The sequence below is a fragment of the Nipponia nippon genome, unplaced genomic scaffold (genome assembly GCF_047370975.1).
Source record: "Nipponia nippon isolate SJK-2023a ecotype South Korea unplaced genomic scaffold, ASM4737097v1 scaffold_4, whole genome shotgun sequence".
NCBI lineage: Eukaryota > Metazoa > Chordata > Aves > Pelecaniformes > Threskiornithidae > Nipponia > Nipponia nippon.
In genome coordinates this window covers 6,253,806-6,280,014 of record NW_028262358.1, presented here as the reverse complement: position 1 = coordinate 6,280,014, position 26,209 = coordinate 6,253,806, and the positions used below count along the sequence as shown (strand labels likewise).

The following is a 26,209-nucleotide window of genomic DNA, read 5'->3' as shown; positions in this document are numbered from 1 at the left end:
CTGCTTCTGCAGAGATGCCTACACAGCTGCTCCCCCCGACAGCCTGATTTATGCCCTGGGATTTATGGAGCTGAACAAATGATTATAGAAGAGCTATGCCACACTTGGACCAATTTTCCCAAGCCAGAGGGCAAATCCTCTCTTCTCTACCTGCACTCTGGTTGTGCAGCTGCTGTGTATCCTCTTCGATAGTCTGAAAGCTGCAAATAAGGGGATTCAAGGGGCCAAAAGAGTCATTTATCCTCCTTTGCAAGTTGGGCCCAGGAACAGAGTAGGTGTTACTGCGGTTTGCCGCCAGCTGTGACCTTGCTGGGGGATGCAGCAGGCTGCAGGGGGCCAAATGCAGCAGAGCACAAGTGGAAGCAAGCTTTTCAAACTGAAAATTGGAGGAAATTTCATTTAAATTTATCAGATGTTTGGTCTCAAAGCTTATTACAGGAGGGAAACTGAACACTTACCTTCATCTCCATTAGCTACTTTAGTAGTCCAGGAACTGCATTAGCGCTGCCAGAGTTAACGAAGTGTGTGAGTTAAAAGCTTTGTTTAGTCCCTCCACTTTCTCAAGCGTCCCTGAGGCCTGACTCGGCCCATTCCTCAGCAGCAGGCTTGCGCAGATGTTGCCAAGTGTGAGATCTGACCCGCAGGAACTTCACTGGTGGTGCCGAACAAGCCAGAGGAGACCTGGCTGCGCTCTGGGATCCCGGCTTGAGGTTTCAGCACTCTGCGATCAAGAAATGCAGATTTCCATGTTTGAACTGAGCCCATCGAGCCTGGAGCATCGCCAACACCACAGAGTTGCTGTTTCCATGGAGGCAGCTGTGAAAGCAGATTTTTCCTTTTAAAGAAAGGCAGAGCATGGGACAAAGCACACGTACTCTGAAAGGGTGGAAGTTCTTTACCAAACCCTGGCAGAAATGCACTGGTACTGATAAATCTGTGCAGAAAGTGCGCCCACTTTAGCTGCTTCTACATAAATGAATTTCCTAGAAACCAATGGCAAGCCTGTTTTTGCAGAGAACCAAGGATGACTCTCATGTGCCGGGTGGCTTCTGATGTTCCTGGGGCCACGGGTGGAGATGGAGATGGGGTGTTACTGATCTCAGAAAGCCTTGCTTCCAGGGAAGAGAGACAGGGGTAAAGAGCTGAGCCCAAAGGAGTTTTACGGATTTGTGAAGCCCTCCTGTTGGGGGAAGGGAGCTGCCGAGGCTGGGTCTGTGTCTAATTAACTCAATTCTGAGTGATCAGGGTGCTGGGAGAAACATGCAGGGCAGCCCCAGCAGAGGGGACCTGCAGCGTGGGATGCCAAGGCAATGGTGCTACCCTCGCTTCACCCCCTGTAAAGCGTGGCTGACCAAATCTTCTTCCCTGCCCTTTAAGAGCCGCTTGGCTGGCTTTCCCCTTCGATACTGGATCAAGTCAAAGCTACTTGATTGATTCAGCTCCTTCTTGCCTGGCCTCTCCTCCCTTACTCAATTTTCTATTGTATGTGTCCCCTCCGGCTCAGCCTCCCCCTCTTCTACCAGCCGCTCACATAGATACCTCCACGCTGCTCCCGTCTTCCCGGAGAAACCCAGCGTCATTTCTACATCCGTGCCTATCGCCCTGCCCTCACCGCTCCCGCGTTTCCCATTGCAGACCCCTCTCTTCCCTGCCACCCTGTTGACCTGTGCACCATTTCCCCATAGGGATCGTCTGTCCCTTGCATCCTTGCTACAGGCACATGCATTTTTCTTAAATGCTGGGAGCATCCTTCAACTCAATCGATGTCACGGCCAATAAATGCGAACTGATGCTTTTGCTGGTTGGGGGGTGTCACGGCACGGTGGTGGCTCCCCATCTGCCCGATGAAAATTTACTGCAGTTTTTTCTGGTGTTTTGTGTTGGGGAAAAGAGCTTGATGCTGGTTAGCACTGGAGAAAACTATGCATCGATGACTCTGGTAAGGGATAACACTGGTCTTCCTGTTTTGTGATTCAGCGGGAGAGAGAGTCTTAACATAGAGAAAAGCTTGCCACAAAGATCATGTACACCGCCGAGCGGATGCCACACGGGGCGAAGGGGAAGGCGTCATCGGGAAGCAGATGGGCAGCACAGTATGCGGTTTGCCTGGCATTTGCTGCTTTGCTATAGGAAGCTCAGAAATGAGTTACAGTGGGACCAAAGAAAGAGAAAAAAACCCCACTGAAACCCGTCAGTATTCAGAAGAGCAGAAACAAATGTATTGACCTAAATGACCATTGGTGACTCAAAAGCTTAAAGGCAATATATGCACATGTAACTTCTGGAGGAAAATGCAAACTAATGTAAATAGTTTCTTTGAGGGTCCACTCTCATCTGCTCTGACCGGAGAGACTCTTTCCAAACCAGACCTGTAAGTTAATAATCAAACTTCTGCCGAAAACGATTCAAATCCTGCGATCTTCCTCGGAGTGTTTCGTTAGGCGAATTCGGAGAATAATTCGGTCTGATTCATCTCCACGTGATTCATCTGTATGAACTGCAGACTGATTGCAATTTCTGCCTGTGTTTCTCCCAGCTGAAAGCAAGCTGACCTGCAGGTTTTTGCTTTGGTGCATCCATAGGAAAATTTTGCTTTGTTGGCCTATCGTCATTTTTTTCCTCATTCCAGATTTTTTTTAAATAAACAGAAGAGATTAACTTGAGTAGAAGGCTTAGTTGACCTCTTTCAAACAAATGTCTTTCCTAGAGAAGCTTGAATTAAACCTCCACTTCTGTTCCTGCAATTTAACTGACTGGTGGCATTTCATCTGTAAAACCATGCACACTGGTTCATTAAGCCTTCATGTCGTAGGCTTTTGAAAGCTGATTTTGTAGAGATACAGAATTGTCCTGAAACCTGCCGTGTTAATAATTTATTAATATTTAGTCCTGATTTTAGGCATCTGGTAGTGTCTTTTACATTTGTTTTTGTTTTTACTCTGTGTCCCTGTAACCATAATTCGTATGTATTTCCTACCTAGCCCCTGCAGTGCCTGCGTTTGCCTCTTTGCATCTGTCTTGCCTTGTTATGTGTTTATTAATTTCAGTGCATGATGACGTTAAGGAAAATCCTCTTTATCTGCTGCCATGAGAAGCTCCTTCTGCTGAGGGTAGTTGTTTGGTCCTGTATTGTTTTGCAGCAAATATTGGGAGTCAGAAAGGGAGAGGGGAGTAACTTTGCTCCTGATAACCCAAGGTGACAGTGAGGGTAGGAGGTAATTGTTGGTGATGGTTTGAGATGAAGTTTTGAGAGAGCTTGGAAGATTATTTTGCATAAAGGGAATAGAGGAGCGGTGTGGGGAAGGATAGGTAGGAGCTGATGGAGGTAGTCCTTCGGGAGCCAGCCCCGGCTCAGTGTGGGCACGGGGAGCAGGAGCATGGCAAAACTGAGAGCCCAGGAAAAACGGGTGACGTGGAAGAGCTGCCGGGAGTCCTGGCTCTGCTCGGGAAGTGGAAATGGAGGAGGAAGCTACTACTGAGTTCCCTTCGTGCGCTCTTCAGATTTAAGTATGCCTTTAGCCAAGAGAAAAAAAAAAAAGTAGTTCCTCCTCCCCCCCCGAATCGGTAATTTCCTTGCTCTGATTATTACCAAGTGTGGAAGCATTTGCCTCTGCACATGTGATGAGTGCCAGCAGCACTGGAAAGCTGTCATCGGGGGGGAAAAAAGAGAAGAAAAATTTTCTTATGTTTCCTGGAGTAGAGTTCAGTGGAGCATTTCAAATGCTTGCATTCGGATTATTGCTCTTCTGCTTTGCCTGTAACTCGCCTTTTCCTCTGAATTAGGAAACTACATTAATAAGCTGATAGGCGAGTAGAGATTTTGCATGTTAAATAGTGTGATTGCTTCATCTCGGCGAGAGTGTGCTCTTTCAAGGTTGGGCAGCTGAAAAAATACATATATCGGTAGTTAAATTAGACTTTATTTACAAATACTGGCTCAGAGATTTTTCCAAGTTGGAAATTTCTATCTTTCCTTTTCCTTTTCTGAGGAACATAAACTTTGCTGGATTCAGAGCAGATAACGTGCAGATCAGTCTTTGTCCAGCTTTTCAAAACGTTGGCTCAGAAAACATTGACGAAGGGGCACGGTTTAAGTTGCTGAGACTTTGGTTTCCATTGGGACATGAGAGGTAGTGGCAGCAAAGGGGAGGGAGGGAAGGAACATCTCCTCCAGCCTGTGTTACAAAGAAAGGGAATAGGAAATATGCTTTCTCAAGTGAAGTCAACTGCAGACCCCCTCTCCCCTGCTTTTGACTGTACTGTCACCATTTAGGGTTATTTTCCCCATCTTGTTATCAGTAGAGGGAAATAGAGAAGAAAGTGGCTATTTCTAGGGTCAGAGGCCTCCCACAGAAGCCATCAACAGTTGACTCGGGACCCCAATGATGCCCCAGAAAGCCCAAGACTGCAACGAGACAGCTGTATAGTGGAGCACAGATAAACGGCGTTTGAAGATGACTTTCAGGGAGGTATGAAACACACAGCAGTGGACACCCAGCTCTGCTCTCATTGGGTATGCAGGAGCAAGATTTGCTCTAATGAGTCTGATAGCGACACTTATTACGAGCTCTTTGAAATCTGGAGTTTTCTTTGAGTTTTGAAATTCCTTGCCAATAAGCCAAACTCTGTAAAAGAAACAGTCATGCCACCATAGTAAATATTCTTTTTTTTTCATTTCTCCGTAAATACCCAGCTGCATATTTGGCATTTAAAAAAATGAATCAATATACTGAATAAACTGATGTTTTTAAATGGCACCACGGGTAGTTAAAGGCGGCTTGGCAGCTCTGCTGCACCTACAGCGTTTCCATCCTGAGCCCCTGCTAGTGAGAGAGAAGCAGCTCGCATGGACTTTGCACTGATTTATTCATATCACATCTCATACGTGGGCGAGCTGAGCCTTCAGCTTTTGGCATCCTGAGCATTGGTTACTTTCAAGGACATGCCACAAGTAAGAAACACGGGGGGACGAGATGATGTTATTTCCATCTAAAACATCCAGCCTGTATGTAATAAGGAGAAATAGTAGTTATAATAACATGGTTCATCACCTTCAGAGTAGTAAAGGGGAGTTTTACTGGAAAAGGTATTACACAGCCCACTATGCTTTGCATAATCATTTTAAAAGCTGTTCAGGACTTCTTGCTGCCTGTATCCTGAAGAAGCTGGAAATAATTTAGAAACTCAGGGCTGTCAGTATGGCTGAACTCCAGGCTGGGCGCTGCACGCCATTACACACGCCGGGGTGGGTGCACAGGGTGCAGCCGAAGGCTGAGGCAGTAGCACGCGTGGAGTGCAGAGACTAACTTACAGGGGTATATTGTAAGGGTGTTATTCATCTGCGATGTCTCCAGTAATTTGAGTATCACGGCTGTCTTAAAATCATCTTTGTAAAACCTCTGTATTGCCCCGTGAAGCACACCGTAAGTCATCTCTGATGCCCACCCAGAGCACAGACAATTTTCAGATCAGCTGAAACAAAAAAATACCAGGGAATGTATTGAATCATATGTCCAAAAATTTGAGGAAAACCCTAAGTTGACATTTGGAGGGTTTTAACTTAAATAGCTTTTGAGTTTTGTTATTCCGCATTTAAGAACAAAAGGAAAATGGTGAAAATGAAATGAAAGGTTTGGTTGGACAACACATTTCATTTGACTTGAAACAATAATTTTGTTCTGGTAAGAAAATATTTCCATGAGGATCTGCACTCCTTCTGCACACTTAATTCTTATCTCCACCAGCGAACTTTGCAGTCCCTTTTTTCACTGAGTGCTAACTCTGGCCCCCGTCACCTGGCATAACCGCGTGTGCTTCCTTAATGCATTTTTTTGCAGTCACTTTCCCAGCTCATCTTTTGATTTCCCAGTTGTATCAGCAGCTTTGTAGCAGTCGTTCCTTAACAAAGCAGGGAACGAATGAATGAATGAACGAACCTGCCTGGCCCTGGAAAGAGCGGTGAATGCAACCAGAGTCAGCATGCAGAGATGCCTTTTCTTTTTTAATTATTATTTTCTAGTTGATGGTGGATTTTTGCTGCTGAGACTTCAAGAAGGACCTGTAATCCCAGATGCAAATATGCTGAGCTTCTGTTTTCCTGGGATATAAAAAGAGGTCTCGGGGTCTGGCGGGCCACTGGCACCATTTCCCTGGCAGGATGGGAGCCATGGGCCGTTGATTCCCAAGAGATGGCGGCCAAGTTCTTCACCTCTGCATAGGCTCAGCATCTTCCCCTCTGTGATAAATAAGATTTCTCAGAAAATACTTGGAGAAGATCTTGCCTTCTCTCGCAGACTCCTTGTTACGATGGTGTTTTCTCAATGAAACACCCTCCTTTGGAGCTGCTGGCAAAATGAGTCAGTCTGGGCTGCGGGCTGGGGAGGGATGATGCCATGTTGTTCAGGCAGGAGCATTTCTTCTGGGAGAGAAATGGTATTTTGACATATTTGTCTAAAAGTTTCAAAGCTGAACCCACTCACACGTGGTCATATGGCAGCATCTCTTGGTGTTTCCAGACCAAAGTTTCTGGGAGTCATATTAGCTGGTCACATAGTCAACTGGCAATCTCCTTTCCTTGTTTTTCTGAGAGAGTGGAAGAGTCCTTTTGGACCATTTCAGATGAAACCCTTCATCCTGGAGAGGCAAAACATGCCCTTCCCAGACACAGTGTATGGATGGGCCCAGTAAAATGCAGTGATTCGCGTGTGCGCATCCTTCCTCCGAAGGAAGGAATCATAGCCACTTTCTGTTGCAGCATCGTCTCTTGGGAGGTGGCAGTGGTGGCCATCCCAGATGCAGTAACCTCTCCAGTTGCTCAAAACCTACATGCAGTCAAAAACAATTTCTGGTTTAGTTATTTAACAGCTGAAAAACAATAAAAAACTGAGAGTAGCATTCATCTTTCTGGATTTGCACTGATTGCCCAGAGATAAAAATGTGTGGGTTTTTTCATTCGGTTTACGTGATATTATGGGTTTTATTTGCTTTTCTGTGGCTGGCCTCAAAACTTCCACACTGGTTTCGGAGATACAGCGTAAAGGGTCTCCATTCCTCCCTACAACCTTTACCTCCCAGTTAAACAGAGAACAGGTGAGACCCATCACTTCCAAACTGATGTCTGGAGATGGCAAAATACAAAGCCTGCATGGGAAGCTCGCTTACCTCCGAAAAAATCAGCGCTGAGGAATTACTCAGTTGCAATTATTGATTGTTGTGGATGATCCAAAGGGAGGAGGATTCAGCGGGCATGGCTTTGTAAACATTCAATGTTCTGTATAAAGAGCTTATAGTAAACTTTCTGAAGGAGGTAATAAATAGTAAGCTCTAGCAAACCCTTCAAGGGATTGGTTCTCATTTTTAACATGGAAATCGAGTATTGCATGACAGCAACTCAATAGATAATAGGATAAGAATTGACTTTCAAACCAGTTTCTCAGCACAATCCAGAGTGAGAAAAAGACAAGAAATTTTGTAAGGAATAATAATTTAAAGTAGAATCTATACATTTGCGATTTATTGTACACTATGGCAATATTTTTCCTTCAGTTGTATGTTAGAGTGATACAGAGCAAAACCTGATACTAAGGTAGGAAACTCACCGTGATAACAACAGGCGTGATTTTCATCTTCAAGGCACTTGCTGTGGATACGTTAATCTATAGACATGTTTGTTTGCATTTTAAAGATATTTTGACGTATCAAATAATCTGATTTTGTTCCACTTCTTGGTAAACACATACAGGGCAGAAGTTGCATTTAATCCTAAAGAATATTCTTATCAGAGGCTTGCCATTAATAATGCATTAGGAAGCATTTGTTTCTGTTGATCATTCATTGGAAAGCAGTCTTTACTACAAATGTTATGGTGATAGAGCAATTCCTGAGAGCCAGCGCAGCCTGTATTGTTTTAGAAGTAAAATAAGAAACGAAATTAATATTATTGTAGAAAAAAAAAAACCAGCATGTGGAATGCAAACATACCAGTGAGGATTTATGGCAGGAGGTTGGCTCCAGAGCCCCCATCTTATTAATGTGTCTCAGTGGCACGTGATGTTGTCCCAGGCCTGTGTCCCCCTCCGGTCCCATTCGTGCTCGTCACCGCCTGCCCCGTGGCACTGGCTGGGTGCTGTAAAATAACCTGTGCTGGGGCAGGCACCCCCCTAGAGCCCCTCCTCCATGCAGTTTTGGTATGGTCATGGATGCAACCAGCACAAGATAAATTGGTTTTGAGACCTAGAAACCATTTCGCATCCCTTTTTTAAAAGAAAAGCTATTTTTTTACAAATTATCAATACATCAATAGTAAATACAGGGCAGTTGTGAGGAGCAGCATGGTCTCGTGATTAGGCTTTCCTGGGAACTGTAAAAAAGCCCTACCACAGTCTAACATGCTTTGGTCAATGGTACGTTTGTAATGCCAGCTTTGCAACCACCGTCGAGTGTTGGGGAGGAAACTCAGTTTCAGAGGATTAAAACGAAAGCTTTACATAAAAAAAAAAAAAAAAAAAAAAAAAAAAAAAAAGGCATTTTAATGCCTGAGTGCCCTCTTCGCCGTGCTGCAGGTCGGGGCCAATCCATCTATTTCGCTGAGGTTTTGCCAGTGGACCCCACTGAGGCTGTGGCCCAAAACGCAGAGGTGATATAACCTAGTGCGTGATCCATCAGAGCGATTTTCCAAGTGCTTTTCAACCGCTTTTCTCAGTTGTTGCTCTTGACAGATGTATGATTTTGTATCCCTGCAGTTCTTACCCTACAGTCACCCCAACAGAAACATCGATATTTACTAACACTAATATTCAGAATTAAGTAATATTGTTTCACAACCACGCTTTTGATATTTTCTGTAGGCTTTCCTGATCTCTCTGCTCTCTGTCTTCTTTACCAATATATCATCACTTTCATTCTTGACAGTATTTCCTTTTACTGATTATTTTTTCCAAATTCAAAACATAGAAATTGAGTACCTACATCCCTTATAATACAGAACTCTATATTTGAAAATATTAATAACAACATCAACTTAGAAAAAATATTACAACTGCTTTGAAGTTTCAGAAGTAGCTTGAGATTTGAGGTGTCTCATTTAATGGGTGCCTTATTTAATACCCCTTCCCTGCGGGTGTCCACCGTTCATTATCTCAACCTGAGCACCCAAAGGATGATTTGCTTCTGCAAATCTGAAATCTTTTCAACTGCTAGGGATAGAAACGATTTGAGTTACCTCCAGGGGTTGGTGGGGTTTCAGGGTTTTTTTTCCTCGTTAGTCTGCCCAGAGCTGTTGCAGACTAATTCACTGCAGGAACCTCTGTACATTGTGGGCATGTGTATAAGATAATAGAGAGTGACTGACTATAATACACGCGTTTAAGCTACTCGGCTGAAAATTACTGAGCATTAAAATCCACTGGGAATCACAAGACTTTCTAAATTAGGAAAGCACATGTCGGTCAGCGTGTGGAAATGAGTCCTCGTACAAGAGTAGCTTTCAATAAGAAGAATGAGTATTGTTCCCTGGAGTACATCAATCCTAGTTTGGCCACTCTGTACTGGCTTTTGGTATTTCTCTAGAAGCATGCGCTGCCTTCTGTTATTATTTTTTCCTGTGTTTTGTTCCGTTGTGCATTTCTATTGGATATGTCTCATGGGCCAGCTATCAAGAGACACCCTACTGTGCCGTGACAAATGAAAGCATTTTCAACCATAAACAAGGTATTGTGGGATTGAAAAGAAATGTGGACAATGACAAGTCCTGGGCAGCTGGTAATTGTTTAAATATATTTTTATTATGTTGTGCAGTGACATGGGAACTCTGAAAAACTGGCTGATTTGACCTAAGGTTGAAGTGAGCAGAATGCCGTAGGGTAGATGAGGGGCTTTGGGAAGGATGGCATTTTTGTGCTTATTGAGTGTGGTCTAGTCTATCAGTATATATTTTTCCATGATTAAGCATGTATTTTAATAGTGTTTAAATGACTTAGGAGTCTGTCCCATCTCAAAAAACATAAGGCACCTTGAAAATCCATGGGAATAAGTTGATTCCTATTGACCATCAAGCTTTTCTGTGTCTAAAACTCATGTGGACATGCATTGAAAATGGTATTTCTATACTTTCTTTGAATTAAAAAAGATAGAGTTAGTCTGGAAAAACTGTATGGTCACAAGTAATTAATTTTTCATCAGTGACACTATTTATGTGTGGAAGAGCTTAGCGGGATGGTAGAAGACTCAAAAATCGGGCTGTATGGGCTGACTTAGTTCGTTCAGGATTTGTAGGTCCTTTTTGTTGCTGCCAGAGAGTCGATGTTTAAAATCGTCGTCTTGATTCATTAGTAGGGTATGTCAGAACATTTTCTAAGGGTTTATTTTATTGTTCCCAAATTGAAATGCTCAAATCATAATTGCGAAGAGCAGACGGTTAAGCAGGGATTGCGGGAGACGGAGTCTCTAATTAGACAGATGAACCAACCTGGTATTCTGCTGCATTTGGGGTTGTCCATCAAACAGTATCCTTTCACGAGGTCTGAAGCTACCGTCTAGCTAAAGAAGTAACGAGATCTCTAGATAAGACCAGCAAATGGATGAATAAATACAAGACATGACCGCAGGACCCACCTGCCTGTGGTTGGAGTGCGCTCCTGCCCCCCGGTTCCTGGGTGCCCCCTGTTCATCCTGTACACCCAGAAAGATCCTTTGGGAGTTAGGGAAGTATTCAGGAGTATTGTATCTGGGAAGTCAAACGGCATTTCTCCTCTGCCCCAGAGTCACAGTGGTGTGTCAGGCCTGCCCTGAAACCAGTGCCATTTTTAAGACCCTTTCCATTAATTTTACTGGCTTCTCATTCAGTCTGCTCTGCTTTCCAGGTATTGCTTCTTGTTTCATCTCTGGAAAAACAGGGTAGTATTCTCTGTATTTTCAGTTAAAAATAGAAAAATAGAGGTAAATTCTTCTAAAAAATGTATGCCTGCAATCAAGACGCTTTTTTTTTTTTTCTTTGCAAAGGAAACTCATGCTCTGATTGCAGCCAGCAGCAGAGAGTCCCCACTGGGAAGCTTAGAACCATCCTTAAAGCAAACAAAAACGAAATACAAAACTGTTGTTGTGGCTATTCCTTATTAAAAAAAAAAAAAAAATTAACCATTTTCCTCAGTTTTATAGCTATATAGATACACAGGTCTATGTTGGTCTCCTTCCGCTTGCCTCAGCAGCAGGGAGTTGCACCAGTGTGAGCTGAAGGAGAACCAACATCATTTTTACCTCTCTAGCTTACAGAGTATTTCTTAGCGATTTATGCTGCCATCAGTCCATACCAGACATTTGCTTTCTCCTTGAGATTGAGTATCAGCCCAGCTCACATCTATCTGCGGTACTGGCTATGCAAGCTGGCTTGACACGTTAATTTAATTTTGTGCTTCTCAATTCATACTCTTTCATTTACAATCAAATATCGGGAAAGGTTACAATTAATCAGAGCACGGGACCAGAAGCTGGCAAAGCTAATGATGTATTACTGCGTTTTGTTTGCTCTGGGGAGGAATAATTGAGGTCCTTGTGCTACAGAAAACTATTATTAGTGAGTAAAAATTATCAAAGGAAAGCGACCCCCACCCATCTCCCGTTTTGCAATCTGTGTTCCTAACAATCTTCTTAAAAGTTTTTGAAAATGAAGTATTTTATTGATGTTTTTTGGCTGTTGCCGCCTTGGGGGAAAATGTGCCTTTTCACGGGGCGTTGGGGGGTTCAAGCCCTCGCTGCTGCCCTTTTCTCTGGGCTTGCAGATGATACTCGGTGTGCCCGAAGGCAATTTCCAGATGCTAATAGTGTGCCTGTCCCCGAGGGGAGGGGGCTGCTGCTTGCTCAGCAAAGGAACCACAGGGTATCCCTGCAGAAAAAATACAGGCTGACAGGCTTAACGTGGTGTGTGCTTCCTAATTGAAAATGAACTGACTGATGGTTGTTTAAAAAGCAAACGTGTTGCTGGGCTGAGGTAGGCGATGAACACTGGGCCCTTCCCAAGGGAATATGCACAGCCCAGCCAGGTGCCGGAGCAGCAGCAAGGTGTGCGTAAGAAATACTTGCAGGCTTCCCAGGGCGGCTCAGGGTTATGCTGCTGCTGGACACGGATGATTTCCTTGGGTTAGTGGGACACAGCATCTGGCTGCTGAAATACTATAATAAAAAAAACGGCCAGGGTTTATGTAGCTATGGTGCACAGTCACTAGAAGCTCCATTTTTAAGTAAAAATACCCATCTCACTTTGTTATTCTAGTTACCAACTTTATAAGGTTATTGTATGTTTTTATGTATGGCAAAATTGCACAGACCTTTGCTCAGTCTTAGTCTGTGGGCTCATCTGGGATGGCAAGTGCCATTGTCAGTGCTTTGCAGATGCATTTGGGACTCCTTGGTAGTTTTCAATATTACAAGACAAAATAAGTCTTTCCAACTTCCCTAGTTTTTAACCTAAAAGAATAGCTACTGGGAGGGGAAGAAAAAAGTGGCTCTGAATTTTTCATTGGGAACAAGGGTCTAGCACTCGTAAGTCAGGCAGAGTTGAGCAGACTTCTCTCTTATTTGGTGGATTGACTGAATTACTCTTATTTAGGATATGATAGAAGATACAGACTATGATTAACTTTAGGATCGAAGGCATCCTTTTGTCTTTTTATTCCAGCTGCCTCGGGTTTTACATGCTCTAAGTGCCAAAATTTGTTCTGAGGCTATTTACATAAATCTGGACTTCGAGGTTTTCAGTTCATCAGTCGCCCTGAGTGTCCCCTGATCTCACGTACAGGGGAGGGACAACCCACCAAAACCCGAGGATGGGGCCAAGTGTATGAGGCTGAACCAACCTGTCACCTCTGAACGTGAGCTCAGGGATACAAGCTGGGCAAGGCTTTAACTTTTTGTGGGAAGGCTGTTGCTGGAAATCCTGCCCTGAGCACAGACACCCTTGTGGGAGGACCTGAATGGGCCCCTCTGGCACCCAAAATAATACAGCCACCCTCTTATTCCAGGGTAGGGCTATAGGATACTTCTTGCTGGAAAAATAACTTCATTTGTGACTGGGAGGCAGCACGACGATGGTCCAGTAGCTGACAGAGTGCATTTGCTTTGCTGGTCTGTCTCTCACACCTTGCACGGGCAACATCTTGGACACAGGGAATTTTCTCTGTGTGTGGGGACCCGATCTGTTGTTGGAGGTCATGCGTGAAATTCGGACCATTCCGGGAGTCCACAGCACTGTGGTGCTCAGTGAATTATTTCTGTGCATAGAAAGGAGTGAAATGAAAAGGAGCCAAGTCTGGCATAGATCTAACAGGCAGTGTGTGCTGATTAGCATGTAATTTGATTTGTTAGGCACTAGAGTAAACAGCATTAAGTGCAAGATGCAGTGATTGCTCCTGATAGCACCCTTTCAGCATTACCTCGGTTCCTGCAGCAGCTGGATGGAGCTGTGTTCAGCAAGCACTAGCAGAGCTGGCACTACTCCGTTCTTGGCCAGAAGCTTGAATAACACAAATACTGCCATTGTAAAAGGTTTTGGGTAGCTGTATCTATAGAGCACAGCTCACACATTTCTCCTGCTTCTTCCCCGTTCCCCAGTGGCACAGCTGGGACCAGCACTGCTGTGGGTTGCTCAGCCGTCGTCGGCAGGAGAGGCAGTACGGTAGTCTGATTTTCCCCACCAGTATTGTGTTTTCCTCCAGTAAATGTCATGTCCGTATTTTTTCCATCATGGCTTTGGTAAAGAAAGTCCCTTGTCTTCATTCTTGTGCCACGGTTGGACCATGGGTTGGAGGAGGCCCTCAGCATCGCAGGCCTGAGCTGAGTAGAGACTTCTCTCCTGGCTCCCCAGTTAAGAACAGACTTGCTTCTGGTCTCACACCATCACACTTACTAAATCCTTTGCTTGTTGCAATTGAAGGACTACCTCCTTCAAATCTCCCATTTATAAATGAAAAACGAATGTGCTACATCACTTCAGCATAAGGATAAGCAAAGTCTTGCTACAGAAATACCCTACTGAAGCCCCATCATGATGAGTCCTGTTTTTTCTTTCTGCTGGAGCTACCTCAAGCCTACTGCCATCAATAGTAGCTGTTGTTGGCCAGGCTCCCCCAGCCTGCCTCGTGTTGAGTATCACCTTGTGCCACGAATGTGGTGTTGAAATCAGCCAGGCTGTTCATTGGCAAAGCACATGCAAGTAGAGGACAGACATCCTGGTTGTGCTGATCCCCACAAAAATAGCAACAAATTAGAAGTATGACACCTCGTTTCCTTTCGTTCTGCGAGGGCGAGCGCAGGAGGAGCTGGAGCGAGAGATGGCGTTTGCTGAGAGACCTGGCAGGATCAGGGGTACGTTGGAGGCTGTCAGGAGGAATTATTAAGGGTGAGCGCCCTGGCATGGGGAGGGCTGGGTGAGGATGCCGCAGGGGCAGCCCCGCAGCCACGTACCTCCCGTTGCCCCCGCTAAATGCAGGCGATTGCCCCGTTGTCTGTGGGATGTTTTCCTAACTAATCCCACTAGAAAATGAGGGTTTCTTAATGGCTGCGAGAGGCTTGCTGTTTTGACGGAGAATGGATAGGTGCCTGAATGAACGTCTTTTTTAATAAAACGTATTTTGTGATCTTGATAGAAATTTCGTAACGTTTATGTTGTATGCGTACTTTCTGGCATCCTGGGGAACTGGAGAGGTTCATCATTTCTCTTCAAAGCACTTAGCTCTCCAAGGCTTATCAAATTGCTTTAGGAATAAGAGGTACCTTTCTCATTTATTTACTTGTCCAGGATGTTTTCTACTTCCACACCTAATGAAATGAGTAAATGCTTTATTTTTTGTATTGTATCAATAAAGATATGGCAAAGAGATTTAATCATTTCTCCTTTTTGAGGTCTAAGGAGAAGGACCTTGTAAGGGACTGAGCCAGGGCTCTTAGGAGCCAAGAGCAGGAGGTTTCACTGCCTTGGCAGCCCCAAACCCGCATCCTCAGACAACTAAGGAAAACAAGTAGCATCATTCCCATTCTTTGGGGGAGGTCAGGGGAAATGAAGTTTCCTTGCGATTGCTGTGTATATTAATTACAGTTATTTAGAGGGACCACAGTAAGGACAGGTCAGCTTTGCAGTGAAACAGAGAGACCTTGCTGGCAGATGAAGCAAAGCAGCAGTGCACAGCATTTATTATTGATACCCGTAAGAGCTGGTCGAGGCTTTGCTCTGTTTGGTAGCATCAAGAGACTGTGTGCAGAGCTGGGCCAGGTGGCCATGGGGGGAGTCCTACCCCACTCCCACGGGGCTGAGACCACCATCAGCCAGGTTTCCCAGTCACCTTTCACAGGCACAGCCCCACAGGGGATGTTCTCCAGCCATCCAGACGCATAGCATTTGTCTGCATGGCTGAATCCATCCCTTGCTGTGCAAGGTACCAGTATTACTCCCTGTCTCTCCTGCTGTAGCTTCACGGTCGATTTAAGCTGATCTAAGGATGAGCTGAAGTCAAAAGAGGGGACAGGCCTCAGACACCATCCCCATGCAAAAACATAGTCTTGGCATCAGGTTTGAGACTAAAATACTTTCCTGAGAAAGTAATGGTCCCGCTGGGCCAAATTTCACATTTGCTTCTAGCTGCAATGGTATTAAAACAAGAGAGCGCAACGTATCAAAGAGCAATTTAAAAACAAAAGAGCAGTATCTTGTTGAATGAGTCTGCTGTATATATTTAAAAAGGCAATATACAGTATGCCAGCTGATGTGCTTTTATTTATCTGATGTTGTTTGGGGCTCTAGAGGACTTCAAGCATCCAACAGCTGCATTAGGGTGCAAGTCTAGCGAAAAACCCTGCAGGTACTGGCATTGATCAGATGAAGAAGTACATGTCTAGAGCTGATGGTTTAAAATGTGACTCGAATAGACCCCATAGATTCACATCCCAGAGGGTGAATGAAATCAATCCAGTGCCATTGATCTGCAGCCGGCTGCGATTTGTGGAGCCCTGGGGATGAGCGGTGAATACAAGCTACTACTTGAACTGCTGGCTGCTTCTGTTTGAGCCTTGAAAATAAATAATCTTTGACCAGAGGCCAACCGTGATGGCTTTGGGTTCGGCTGGAAGCACCTCTGCAAGTGCCACAAGGTACCCGACATGCCACTGGCATTAAAAATAAAAAGATGATGATGTTGGAAGTGGAAAAAGGGCTAGATGGTAAGGCGATCATAAGAGGTTTCAGGAGAGGAAGGTGAGGAAGATACCAGAGTTAACAGAGATGGAGAGAGACTGTCAGAAGGGCAGGAGGTTTGGAGGGAGTTCAGAGAAGGGGAGCGAAGCCAGAGGGAGGTGTGGAAGATGGGACCTGTGGCCGACAGGAGCAGGTCTGCTCCGTCTAACGAAAATACACACAAGGGAGCCATAATCACCTGCAAATACACAGGGGGGGGGCTTACAAAGCAGCCAGCAATCAATTTTCAAATAATGGACCTGATCTTTAACTAAACTAGTAAAAAGGAATGAGGGTGGAATAAATACCTGATTTATCATCCCATCTTTTTCTTTGCAGCAGCAACGCAGCTATATTTTCTTCCCTGAGCTTCTCTTCTCCGCCTCTTGAATCATAAAGTCAGGGCAGCACCTTTACAGCTGAGTCTCTCCTGTGGTCCAAGGTTTTAAAATGCTGATGACCTCCTCGCCCCGCCGCTATTTCAGGCAGATGCTGCTCAAGGGCTTACCGAGCCCTGCTTGAAATGGCCGTGAGATCAGGGCGGAGGACTATTTTGAGACAGCAGAAAGCAGGCAGAGGACTTTTCCAGGACAGGACAGTATTTCATTGAAAAGCAACAGGACCTCTCTCTGTTTCCCTGGGACCAAGAATTTTTCCTTGCCTTATGCAGCAGGTGTCTGGAGTCCTTCAGAAAGTCAATTCTGAACTTGCCTCAATATAACCATTAGGCTCCACTTTGCTGTAAGGTGGGACCCACCAAACCCAAGGGTTAAGCCAGATTCTGAGTGTATTGGCTTTTTCTATGCCAATAGAGTGAGCAAATACCTTCATCCCTTTCAGTTTGCAGCTCATGCCTCCTTCCACTTTGCCTCTGAAACCTCTCTTGCCCCAGCTATCTGCTCGTGCTGCCTTCCCCAGGCTTCTCAGGAGGGTCAAAGCAGACAGCAGGAAGGCAAACAAACCCACTCTTGTCAGGAGATAACAACTAAATAGTTGACCAAAACGCTCGCTTTCTGTAGAGTAAGTGCTGTAACAATTAGCTTTACTGGGCAGCCAGGTCAACCCAGGTCTTTCCAGCAATGCACGAGCTGGGAAGGTCACGTTGCCTCCAGCAGCCTCCAGTTCCTTGCTTGCCCAGCGTTGGACTCCTCTCTCTTCTCCACATTACCTGTTACAAAGACCAAAGGAGCTGATCCTTCCTCCTGGACCTTAAAAGGAGTAGGGCCATCACTGTAATGAATCCCACCTTAGTCTGCTGGCTGGGAGCCGGCTCTCCATCTATGTGCATCGCTGAAATGGCGTAGGAATAAATCCCCTTTTAACTGCTGCTGGGTGAGATCGAGATATGAACGTAGCGGGGCCAGGCTCTCATCTGGGATGGGTTGTCTTTTCTCCAAGATCTGGCGTATAGATTTAAGATGCAAAGCTGTGTGCGCGTTTGCTCTCGTGGCGTGTCGGGGCACGGCTCGCCCCTTGCACTGTGTGCTGTCCTCCGAGCAAAGCCGTACACTGCTGCTGGTACTGCTCAGGGCTGTGAGCTTTCACGGGACGCAACTTGCAGCACGAGCAGCTAGCAGAGGGAGGAGTAGAAAGTAGGACCTGGGGCTTTCTCTGCTGGGAATAGAGGCATTTCCTTGTTTCATAAGGTATTATGAACATATATAGATTAGAGCCTGGGTTAGTTTCTTAAAATCTCAGATGCTGTGAGAGGAGGTCAGATAAGTGCTTTCCTTGCATAGATCTCAAAGACAGTATGTGTGGAGTAAATTTCATATAGGTATTTGGCTAATAACATCTACTAAAATTATCTATGCAGCAGAGAGAATGGCTGCAGGTTGCAACAAAGCATAAAGATTTTATTTTTTCTTTTCTTTCCTGTTTCCCTATGACTTCTCCAGATTTTTCCACCATGTTCGGGAAAAAGAAGAAAAGGCTTGAAATCTCTGGGCCCTCTAACTTCGAGCATCGGGTTCACACTGGCTTTGACCACCGGGAGCAGAAGTTCACAGGACTACCTCAGCAGTGGCACAGCTTGCTGGCGGACACGGCAAACAGGCCAAAGCCTATGGTGGATCCCTCATGCATCACTCCTATCCAGCTCGCGCCTATGAAGGTATCGTGCAAAGTCACCTTTGAATTTCCTAACCTACCTTTTAATTGCATGTAACCTTAATGAAGTAACACCAATAGTGGCTGTCCCGGGAGGCAGGCATGGCTGGGGGGTGTGCAAGTACAGAGAGAGCTGCAAATCCAAATACTTAATAGTAGAGCTGCAAAGAAAGAGAGTTATATGTATAAAACTTGTACAAACGTCCCAGAAGAGTGTGAGTCACAGGCCTTGCAGGGACTGTGCCTTCACGCTCCTGGGCTGCAGAAGAAAAAGCCGCAAGTCCCGGTGGAGGCCCAAAATGATGCTCCTCTGCAGCATAAAGCTCCTTGATAATTAATTCAAGAACAGTGCTTTAGTCAAAGGCAGTTTGGAGCAAGGAAGAGCGGGAAAAGTACACCAAAGGAAAAAAATTAAATTGCTTTTTCAGCCGGGCAGGGAGCTCAGGGAGGGATCTCATTGCCACCTGCTGCTGCCCAGAGGGGCTAACACAGGTGATGGAGCTGAGCTCCTCGATGGGTGGTAAAATGAGGGGAAACAGCCCCAGGTTGTGGCTTGGGAGGTTCAGGCTGGACAGCTGGGGAAAAAACTTGGCTCGGAGGGTGGAGCAGCACTAGACAGGGCACCAGCGCGGCTCTGGGATCCCCATCCTTAGAGGCTCAGGATTCCGGTAGACAACTTTGCCCTGATTTATCAGTGTTTCTGGGATTGCACATCCTAACATCCCAGTAAATCGCACCTGTGTGCTGGTGGTTGCCTGTAGCCGGCCAGCCATGTGCATCTCGCCATCATGCAGCTGCAAAGTAAATTTAGGATTTCATTTTCACATGGATTTTTCTGCAGCAGGGGAAAATCAGATAATCCAGAGAGCACAGACCCTGTATTTATATTTGAGAAGTGCTCTTTGCTAAATTTACATTTACTGCCTGCTCCTGAAGGACACTCATCACTTGCTGTTCAGGACTGCTGGGTGTTGCTACAGGACAAGAGGGATAAAACTAAAGTCTTGATTTTTTTGCTGTAGTAAAATATCTTACTGTATAATAGAGGCCCAGAATAATGAGGAAAAAAGTAGGCAAACCTTTTCCTGCTAGGGGAGCAGAGCAACTTTGTTTCACAGCCCTTCTTAACACCAAAAATATCCCTGGATGTTTTGACATGAATGTATAAAGGTGTTTTAAAATGAAAAGAAAAAAAAAAATCAGTTTACTGTCTTGCAGCAGTACCATCTCTTTTCTGCAGTTCTTGAGCCATAAATCCATAAGCTTAAAAATGTTTAAAATGTATTAGCTTTCTCAGCACCATACAGGCAATATGACTCTGGGTCTCAGGCTGCAAATGGACATATGCATAGCTTGGTTTATGTGCAGAGTCCCATTGAAGCAATACACAATGCGGGGTGTGAAGGGTCAAGCCCCAAACGAGTAATTCCTGCATTTTGAAGTGGCGAAAATCCCTGTCAGTTGTTTCAGAAACTGTCAATTCTTGCTTTTCTGTCTGTGTATCAGAGGTCTACATATGTCTATATATCAGGGGTCTATATATGTGCATATACCAGGGATGCAATTCTGAACTAAACCATCCTGTGCCAGGAAAGGGCTGGGGCCCGGAGCCAAAATGCGGCTCCCAAGCCGAGCTCATTCTTCCAGTGTAGCCTTGGGCCGTGGTGGTCCTTGATGCGGCCGTGCATCCCACGACATGCATGTCCCGGGGACAGGATGCCTGCAACCCGGTACCCATCTCGGCAGTGGCCATGGGGCTCAGCACAAACAAGCCCGTCTGCGGAGGGACCTGTGGGAAGCGTTTTCTGCATAGATGGAAGACGTGAATTTAGAAACAGATTACCCAAATTGCAGTTAATTGCATGCCACCGCTCCAAAGGTATAGTTAGATGAGGAAATGGGGTTAAGACTGAACGTTTCAAGAAATTGTGCCTTCACCCTCCAGTTACTTTCCCTATCTGAGACTCAGTTACAGCCTATTGAAATGGGCCTCCATAATAGTGCTAGAAAAGACAGGTTAGTTTTAATAGCAACTAAGAGGCATTGACTGTCATCTGAGAATTTGCTTTTAACTCTATTGCAAGATATCATTTTACTGTATATTTATTAAGAATTAACATGCCTTGTTTTGATATATCTTAACTTATGGAGAGAAACTGAGTTGTGGCCACTTTAAAACTAAGAATATTTAATGTTGCTAAACTAGTTCAGCATAATCATTTAATTTAGACGAATTTTTTATGTATGTACATGCACCAGCACCTTTACTTCTGTTAAAAGGTTATTGAGGCACTGAGGATTTCATAACTTCAGTGAGACTGAAGATTTAAAATGCACTTGCAGTTCGCAAAGGTAGGAACCGAAGGTTCCGAGATCTCAGTATTGTTTACAACTTTTCTCTTTTCCACCCACAAGTTGATAGTTTAATTAACGCACTTGTGAATGCACTGAGGTGTAGCAGAAGAAGATTCATAATTGTGTCCTGAAGTCCCAATATTAAGTTAGGCGGAGGCATTTGGCCAGAGGTAGTGCTGTGGTTTCAGGTCATACAGCAGCTCTGTAACTCCGCTATTCTGCTCTCCTAAATTTATTCTCTGTTTAATTACTTCAGTATTGACTACCTGTATGGTGTGAGGCAGAAGCGTTCCTGCTAATAGGTGCTCCTTCGCGACTGAAGAGTACACGGATCATCGAGGTAGACTTTCAGAGCACAATTTCTTGTTTTTGAGACAGAACTGGTGTTTGCTTGCTTTGGGCTTCACCCAAAGCTGAAGCAAAGGAAGGGAAAGACTTTTTCTTGACTTCTGTAGGTTTTGCAGCTTTCCCGGTTAGTGGTGTTTGCTAGTTTCTCAGCCTGCAAAGCAGATAGGATCTGATGGTACATAGTGTATCCCTTTGGATAAAACCAATGAATGATAAATATTCTCACTGCTCCATCTATATTCAAAGGCAGCAGCAGTGATGACGAAGAGGCAGTGCCCTGGGCTCCCAAATATCCTGGGGGATGTCATCGCCCTGCCTCTGCGTTGGCTGGGATGAAAAGCTTGTAGTGCTTTTGCACGCGGGTGGCAGTGGCTTGTCATGGTAATACCAGTGTTAGAATCCCAGCTTGAGCTGACTGTGCAAATTCATTCATTTCAAGCATGAGGAGAGACAATAATGGGATTCCCCTTCTCGGTGTGGGTGACCCCGGTACCAGCAGAGTATTGTGTATTTCAGATGCTAACACGAGTCAGTAAAACGCAGCAGAAAATTTCATGAAAAATAGAAAGCAACAGTGATCTTGATAGGTTTGGGGTGTGGAGACTGGGGGTTGAAAAAAGGCTGATTTTTCACTGAAAGCATCTCTGCGTGAAAAATCTGAACCGCCTGTGTCTTTCTGTACTTAAAATGGGCTTCATGAAGTCTGAGATCCTGATGCCAGGCCTCTCAGTCCTCTTGCTTCAGTACTTTGTAGTTGTCCCGTGTGTACCTGGCGCTCACGGTTTGCGTCTTTGCCCTCAGCACACAATATGCTTGGCCTGTCATCACCATTGCGCTACACAGGAGCTTCAGTTTTTTGCCATCCTTAGATTTTCGGGAAGCTTCAGAATCAATAACTAAGCAAATGCATTGTCCTCAGGCAGCAAAACTCATTCTTCATGGTTTCTCCACTCTGCTCGAAATATTAGCAAAACAAGCACCAGAACCCTTATTTGGGGGATTTTTGCCAAAAGAGCTTAGCGCTGGCTTTGTAAAGATGCTTCGTTAAGATGCTTAAATGTCTGCTGCTGTCAGTGGGAGCAGGATGGCGCTGAAGACTTGTTAAAATCCCTTCTCGTGTTTCCCAATGCAGCGAACAGCTGAGCATCCTCACTTCTGTCAGTTACTGGAGGAAAAAAATGCCATTTGTTTCTGAAAAACCACCACACTGGGGTTATTCTTCGGCTGTCTGTGCTGGTACGTGCATGAAGCCACTGTCGCTTTGGTTTTGTTCATGCTTTGGGTAGTCTCACCCACCCACACCGTCAGGAAGATCCACGTATTCAACCTGAGGATGACATGGTGGAGGGCTTGTCCTTGAGTAAGGAGGGAGGTGGCTGTGAGTTATTTGGGTGGCCAAATATGCAAAGGCATCAAGAGGGCTGCATCCTTCCTGCTGGGACCTCTGCATGTCCTTCTCCCCTGAGCACGTTGCAGTAAATGCAGCCATGCTCGTGTGGTGGAATTTCATGTTTCCTGTATTTTCTCCCCCATTTTATTCCCTTGAAAACACAGGGTGTAAGGGGATGAGGGCTTTCGCTGCCCCATGGTGGCTGACATACACCGGGATGAGCATTAGCACAGCTTGGCAGTGCAGAGGGGTCAGTGTTCAGCCAGCAAAGGCAGGGTGAGATCCTCAGCTTGACATCGATGCTGCATTGTCGGCAAAATGGAAGGAGCCTCTTCTGTGCCCTGTGGGTTGAGCTGCCTTAAAAGTAGAGAAAACAACATACTTTCTATCATTTTGCCAAAACGCCCTTGAGTGCCCCGCGGCTGAGCCGAGATACACATTAATTTGAGATGCACATTAATTGTGCCATTAGCTGGCGGTAGTTCATTTACCTGGTGTCCTGCAGCGTGTGGGTGTTGCAGGGCAGAGAATTTCTGTAGGGGACAGACCACAGGGTCACTGGCTTTTCTCTCTCTCTTTCATCCTCGCGTTTCAGTGGTCTAGTCTATATGTTTTGTCTTATTAGCTTTAGTTTTTCTCACTTCTGCCTTTCAAACATTGACCCCAATACTGGTGAGTTAACTGTAATCTTTAAAACCTTTCTAAGCTTCTACTGGTGTATTTCAGCCTCTCTGTTACACAGGGAAAAATAATCAGAAAATGAGTTACTGGTCGTGGCCCTTTTAATAGCTCTGACATGAAAATCAAAGCTTCTGTTTACAGTGCATGTTGACAGAAGGAAAAACAGATATTTCTCTTCCCCATCCTATTTGGCCTCTTAAAGTATTTCCGGCAATGAAATCAAGCCTCGTTTAAGGTGTCATTTTTTTCCTACATTGACATGCTTCCCTTGCTTAGATGGAGGACACGGAGCATTTGCGCAGAGCCGTGCATAGCAGTGCTGAGTGGTCAAAGACCTCAAAGAGAGGAGATGAACAGGGGTCCTTGTCTGGGCTTGAGCGGCCAGAAATGTCCAGCTCTCATTAGATGACCCCCAGCCCTCTCCTCCCATGTGGAATTGCACAGAGGGAATACCTGACCATGAAAAGGGGGATTTAGAAATGAAGAGTTGTTCAAAGGCTTTTCCCGCTGCTTGGGGGCGGATGGACAAATCGACGGTTGTCCTGACTCTTCTTCCTCACCCTCCCCGATTTTTACCTCTCCTTGATAGCTCCTCCTTTTACTTGTTCCTCCTGTGTAACTTCTGTAGATGGGACAGTCTGAAGTTCTTGCTTGAAGAAGGTTGGCTCCCATCCCACCAGGCTGCTGCGGACCCACAGCACTGCTCTTGCTGGGACAGGACCTGGAAGGCTGCTGACATCTCGTGGGCCTTCCTTGTAACCACATCATGAAAATTCATGCTTAATAACTCAACCTTTCCTAATTACATGCTTTGCAATCACACGTTGGGCCTGGCACATGCTCAGCCGGGAGGAGAGAAGGTGGAGGGGGCATCTCCAAAAAGGACAAAAGCCAACACCTTGCAGCATAGGAAAATCTGGGTAAAAGGAAAATGTTTTGCCAGCAAGCGTGGTTGAGCAGCGGGATAGCAGCCCGGAGGGGCTGTGGGATCTCAGCCTTTGGAGAGGGCAAAATTTGATGGACAGTGCCCTGAGCAGCTTGACCGGACTTTGATGTAAGCCCAGCTTTGAGCAGGAGGTTGGACTGGATGACCTGCAGAGGTCCCTTCCAGCCTCAGTTCTTCTGTGATTATCTTCATCTACAAGTGATTATGGTCAGATTTGCAAGTGTCCTGTGAGGCAGCCCCACTTTCAGTTTATTTTGGTCACCAAACAGGAATGCATTTGATGCTACACGGTGCCAGAATAAACTACAGCAACGCGTTTAAGTAGAAGCTTTTTCTTGTAAAGGGATAATGTTTCACTCTTGAGGGCTATTTGATTTACCGCGTTTTTAGGTGACAATGCTACTTCAGTTAATCTCTGTACCCCCCTGTGCAGATATAATACAAATATGCCACCTAGTGTCCATGGATGTGTCTTACTGCAAGAGCCACGTTGCCAATTTTGTGTAATCTTGCAGGAAATCTATCACTGTACAAATAAGAATCAGCCACAGTACAAATAAATGCAAGAAGTACACAGCTCAGAAGTATTTTATAATTTATATGACTAGGTTAATAGGTTCTGATATGTACTCCATTACACAGAGGAAACTTTCTATTCTATTTCTGATTGTCTGATTTCAGAAAATTATAGGTTTTTACGTAAGACCTTTAGAAGAATATTGCTACTGCCTGTGAAGTTGCGTTCGACAAGAGAGAAAATGCCCGAATAAAAGAGTAGGAAAAAATGTTTCAGATGAATAGTTCATTTTATGGAAAATGCAGTTTCACTGTAAAGAGTGTCAGCTAGAAGAGGGTACATTTTGGAGATCAGAAATTGTTTGTTTCAGGGTTTTCAGTGAAAATATTGAAATATTTTGGTTTCAAAGATCAAAGCAGCCTTGGATGTGAAGCACCCTGGGAAGCAGACCAGAGCAGAGCTGTTATAGCAACTCGTCTTCTGCTGCCACCACGGTGGGAGCTGCCCATCCCTCGCCACCGATGGACCCTGGGCAGGGAGGTCAGGTGAGGTGAAAAACTGCCCGAGGACAAAAGTTAGGGGAGAGGAGTGCTATTGCTTCAGTAATACTAGTTTCTTCTTTCCTTGCACCCTCTTCAGGTCTTCTCCATACCCATATCCGCATACGTTCAGTGATGTTAATACAGCTTCATCTCTGTCAAACGTACATTAACGGGTGCACGGATTTTTTTTGACTACAGCATCACACTGGCAACCTAGAGTCATCATAAAGTGAAGCCAAGTCTGTCACTGTTTGGACAATGCCCTTAATAACTTTAACATTAACAAGTTAATGCTTTAACTTGGTCAGCCCTGAATTGGTCAGGCAGCTGGACTAAATGATCATTGTAGGTCCCTTCCAACTGAAATAGTCTAGTCTATTCTATTCTAAGGAAGCACCTCTTCCCATCGTGCTTTTAACTGATGCATTCTCAGTTCTTCTTTATAGTTTTGAGTTTCTGGCTTTCTGAGCAGCAAAGTTCCTGATCGGCTTTTTAGCAGCAGCTCTTTCATTTTCATACCATTGCATTTCATGCTATTGAAGCACTTCATCCAGCTTGACTTGAAATTGTTTTTCTAGAGCCTCATTTGGAGAAGAAAAACCAGCATCATTATCATTTCAGATTGACTCGAAATACAAAATGTTCCTCGGTTTTTCAGTTCAACTAATGAACCAGAAAATAATTATTCACGTAATTTTTCTGACCAAGATATTTGTCCCTCATAACAAACCCCTCGGGTTCAGCCAGGTATGTTTGGAGGGTCTATCTGAAGCTGAACTGTAGACACCAGTGTCAGGGTTTACAAGCAGAACCTGGCCATCATAGAGAAACACTGAGGTTGCCAGTAAAAAAACTTCTCCCACCACATGGAATAAATACTGTAAGTGGCAAAACAAGTTTTGCACATTCCATCTTGTTTCTGTCCTTTAAATGTGCTCAAATGACCCAAGAGTAACGCCTGCAGAAACGTGGTTTTCAGAGGTGGTCCCTCTAGCTGATGCAGATAGCTCTGGGTAGGGAACGATGCTTTGGTCCGCGTTGGGCCATGTAGACGAGTTCAGCGCTGCACTAAGGCTTTAATGCATCATTTTGCTCCTCTGCCTTG

At 45.0% G+C, this 26,209-nt stretch overlaps 1 protein-coding gene across 3 annotated transcripts in view; it reads left to right on the top strand.

Annotated features, from left to right (window-relative positions):
- Positions 1-26,209, top strand: part of PAK5 (p21 (RAC1) activated kinase 5) — a 141,769-nt gene that overhangs the window by 82,327 nt on the left and 33,233 nt on the right. For all 3 annotated transcript variants that reach the window (XM_087774392.1, XM_087774390.1, XM_087774391.1), the window contains exon 2: positions 18,115-18,329. In XM_087774392.1, coding sequence (XP_087630518.1) covers positions 18,126-18,329 — 204 coding nt within the window. In that variant the 5' untranslated portion in view covers positions 18,115-18,125. The remainder of the gene's footprint in view (positions 1-18,114; positions 18,330-26,209) is intronic.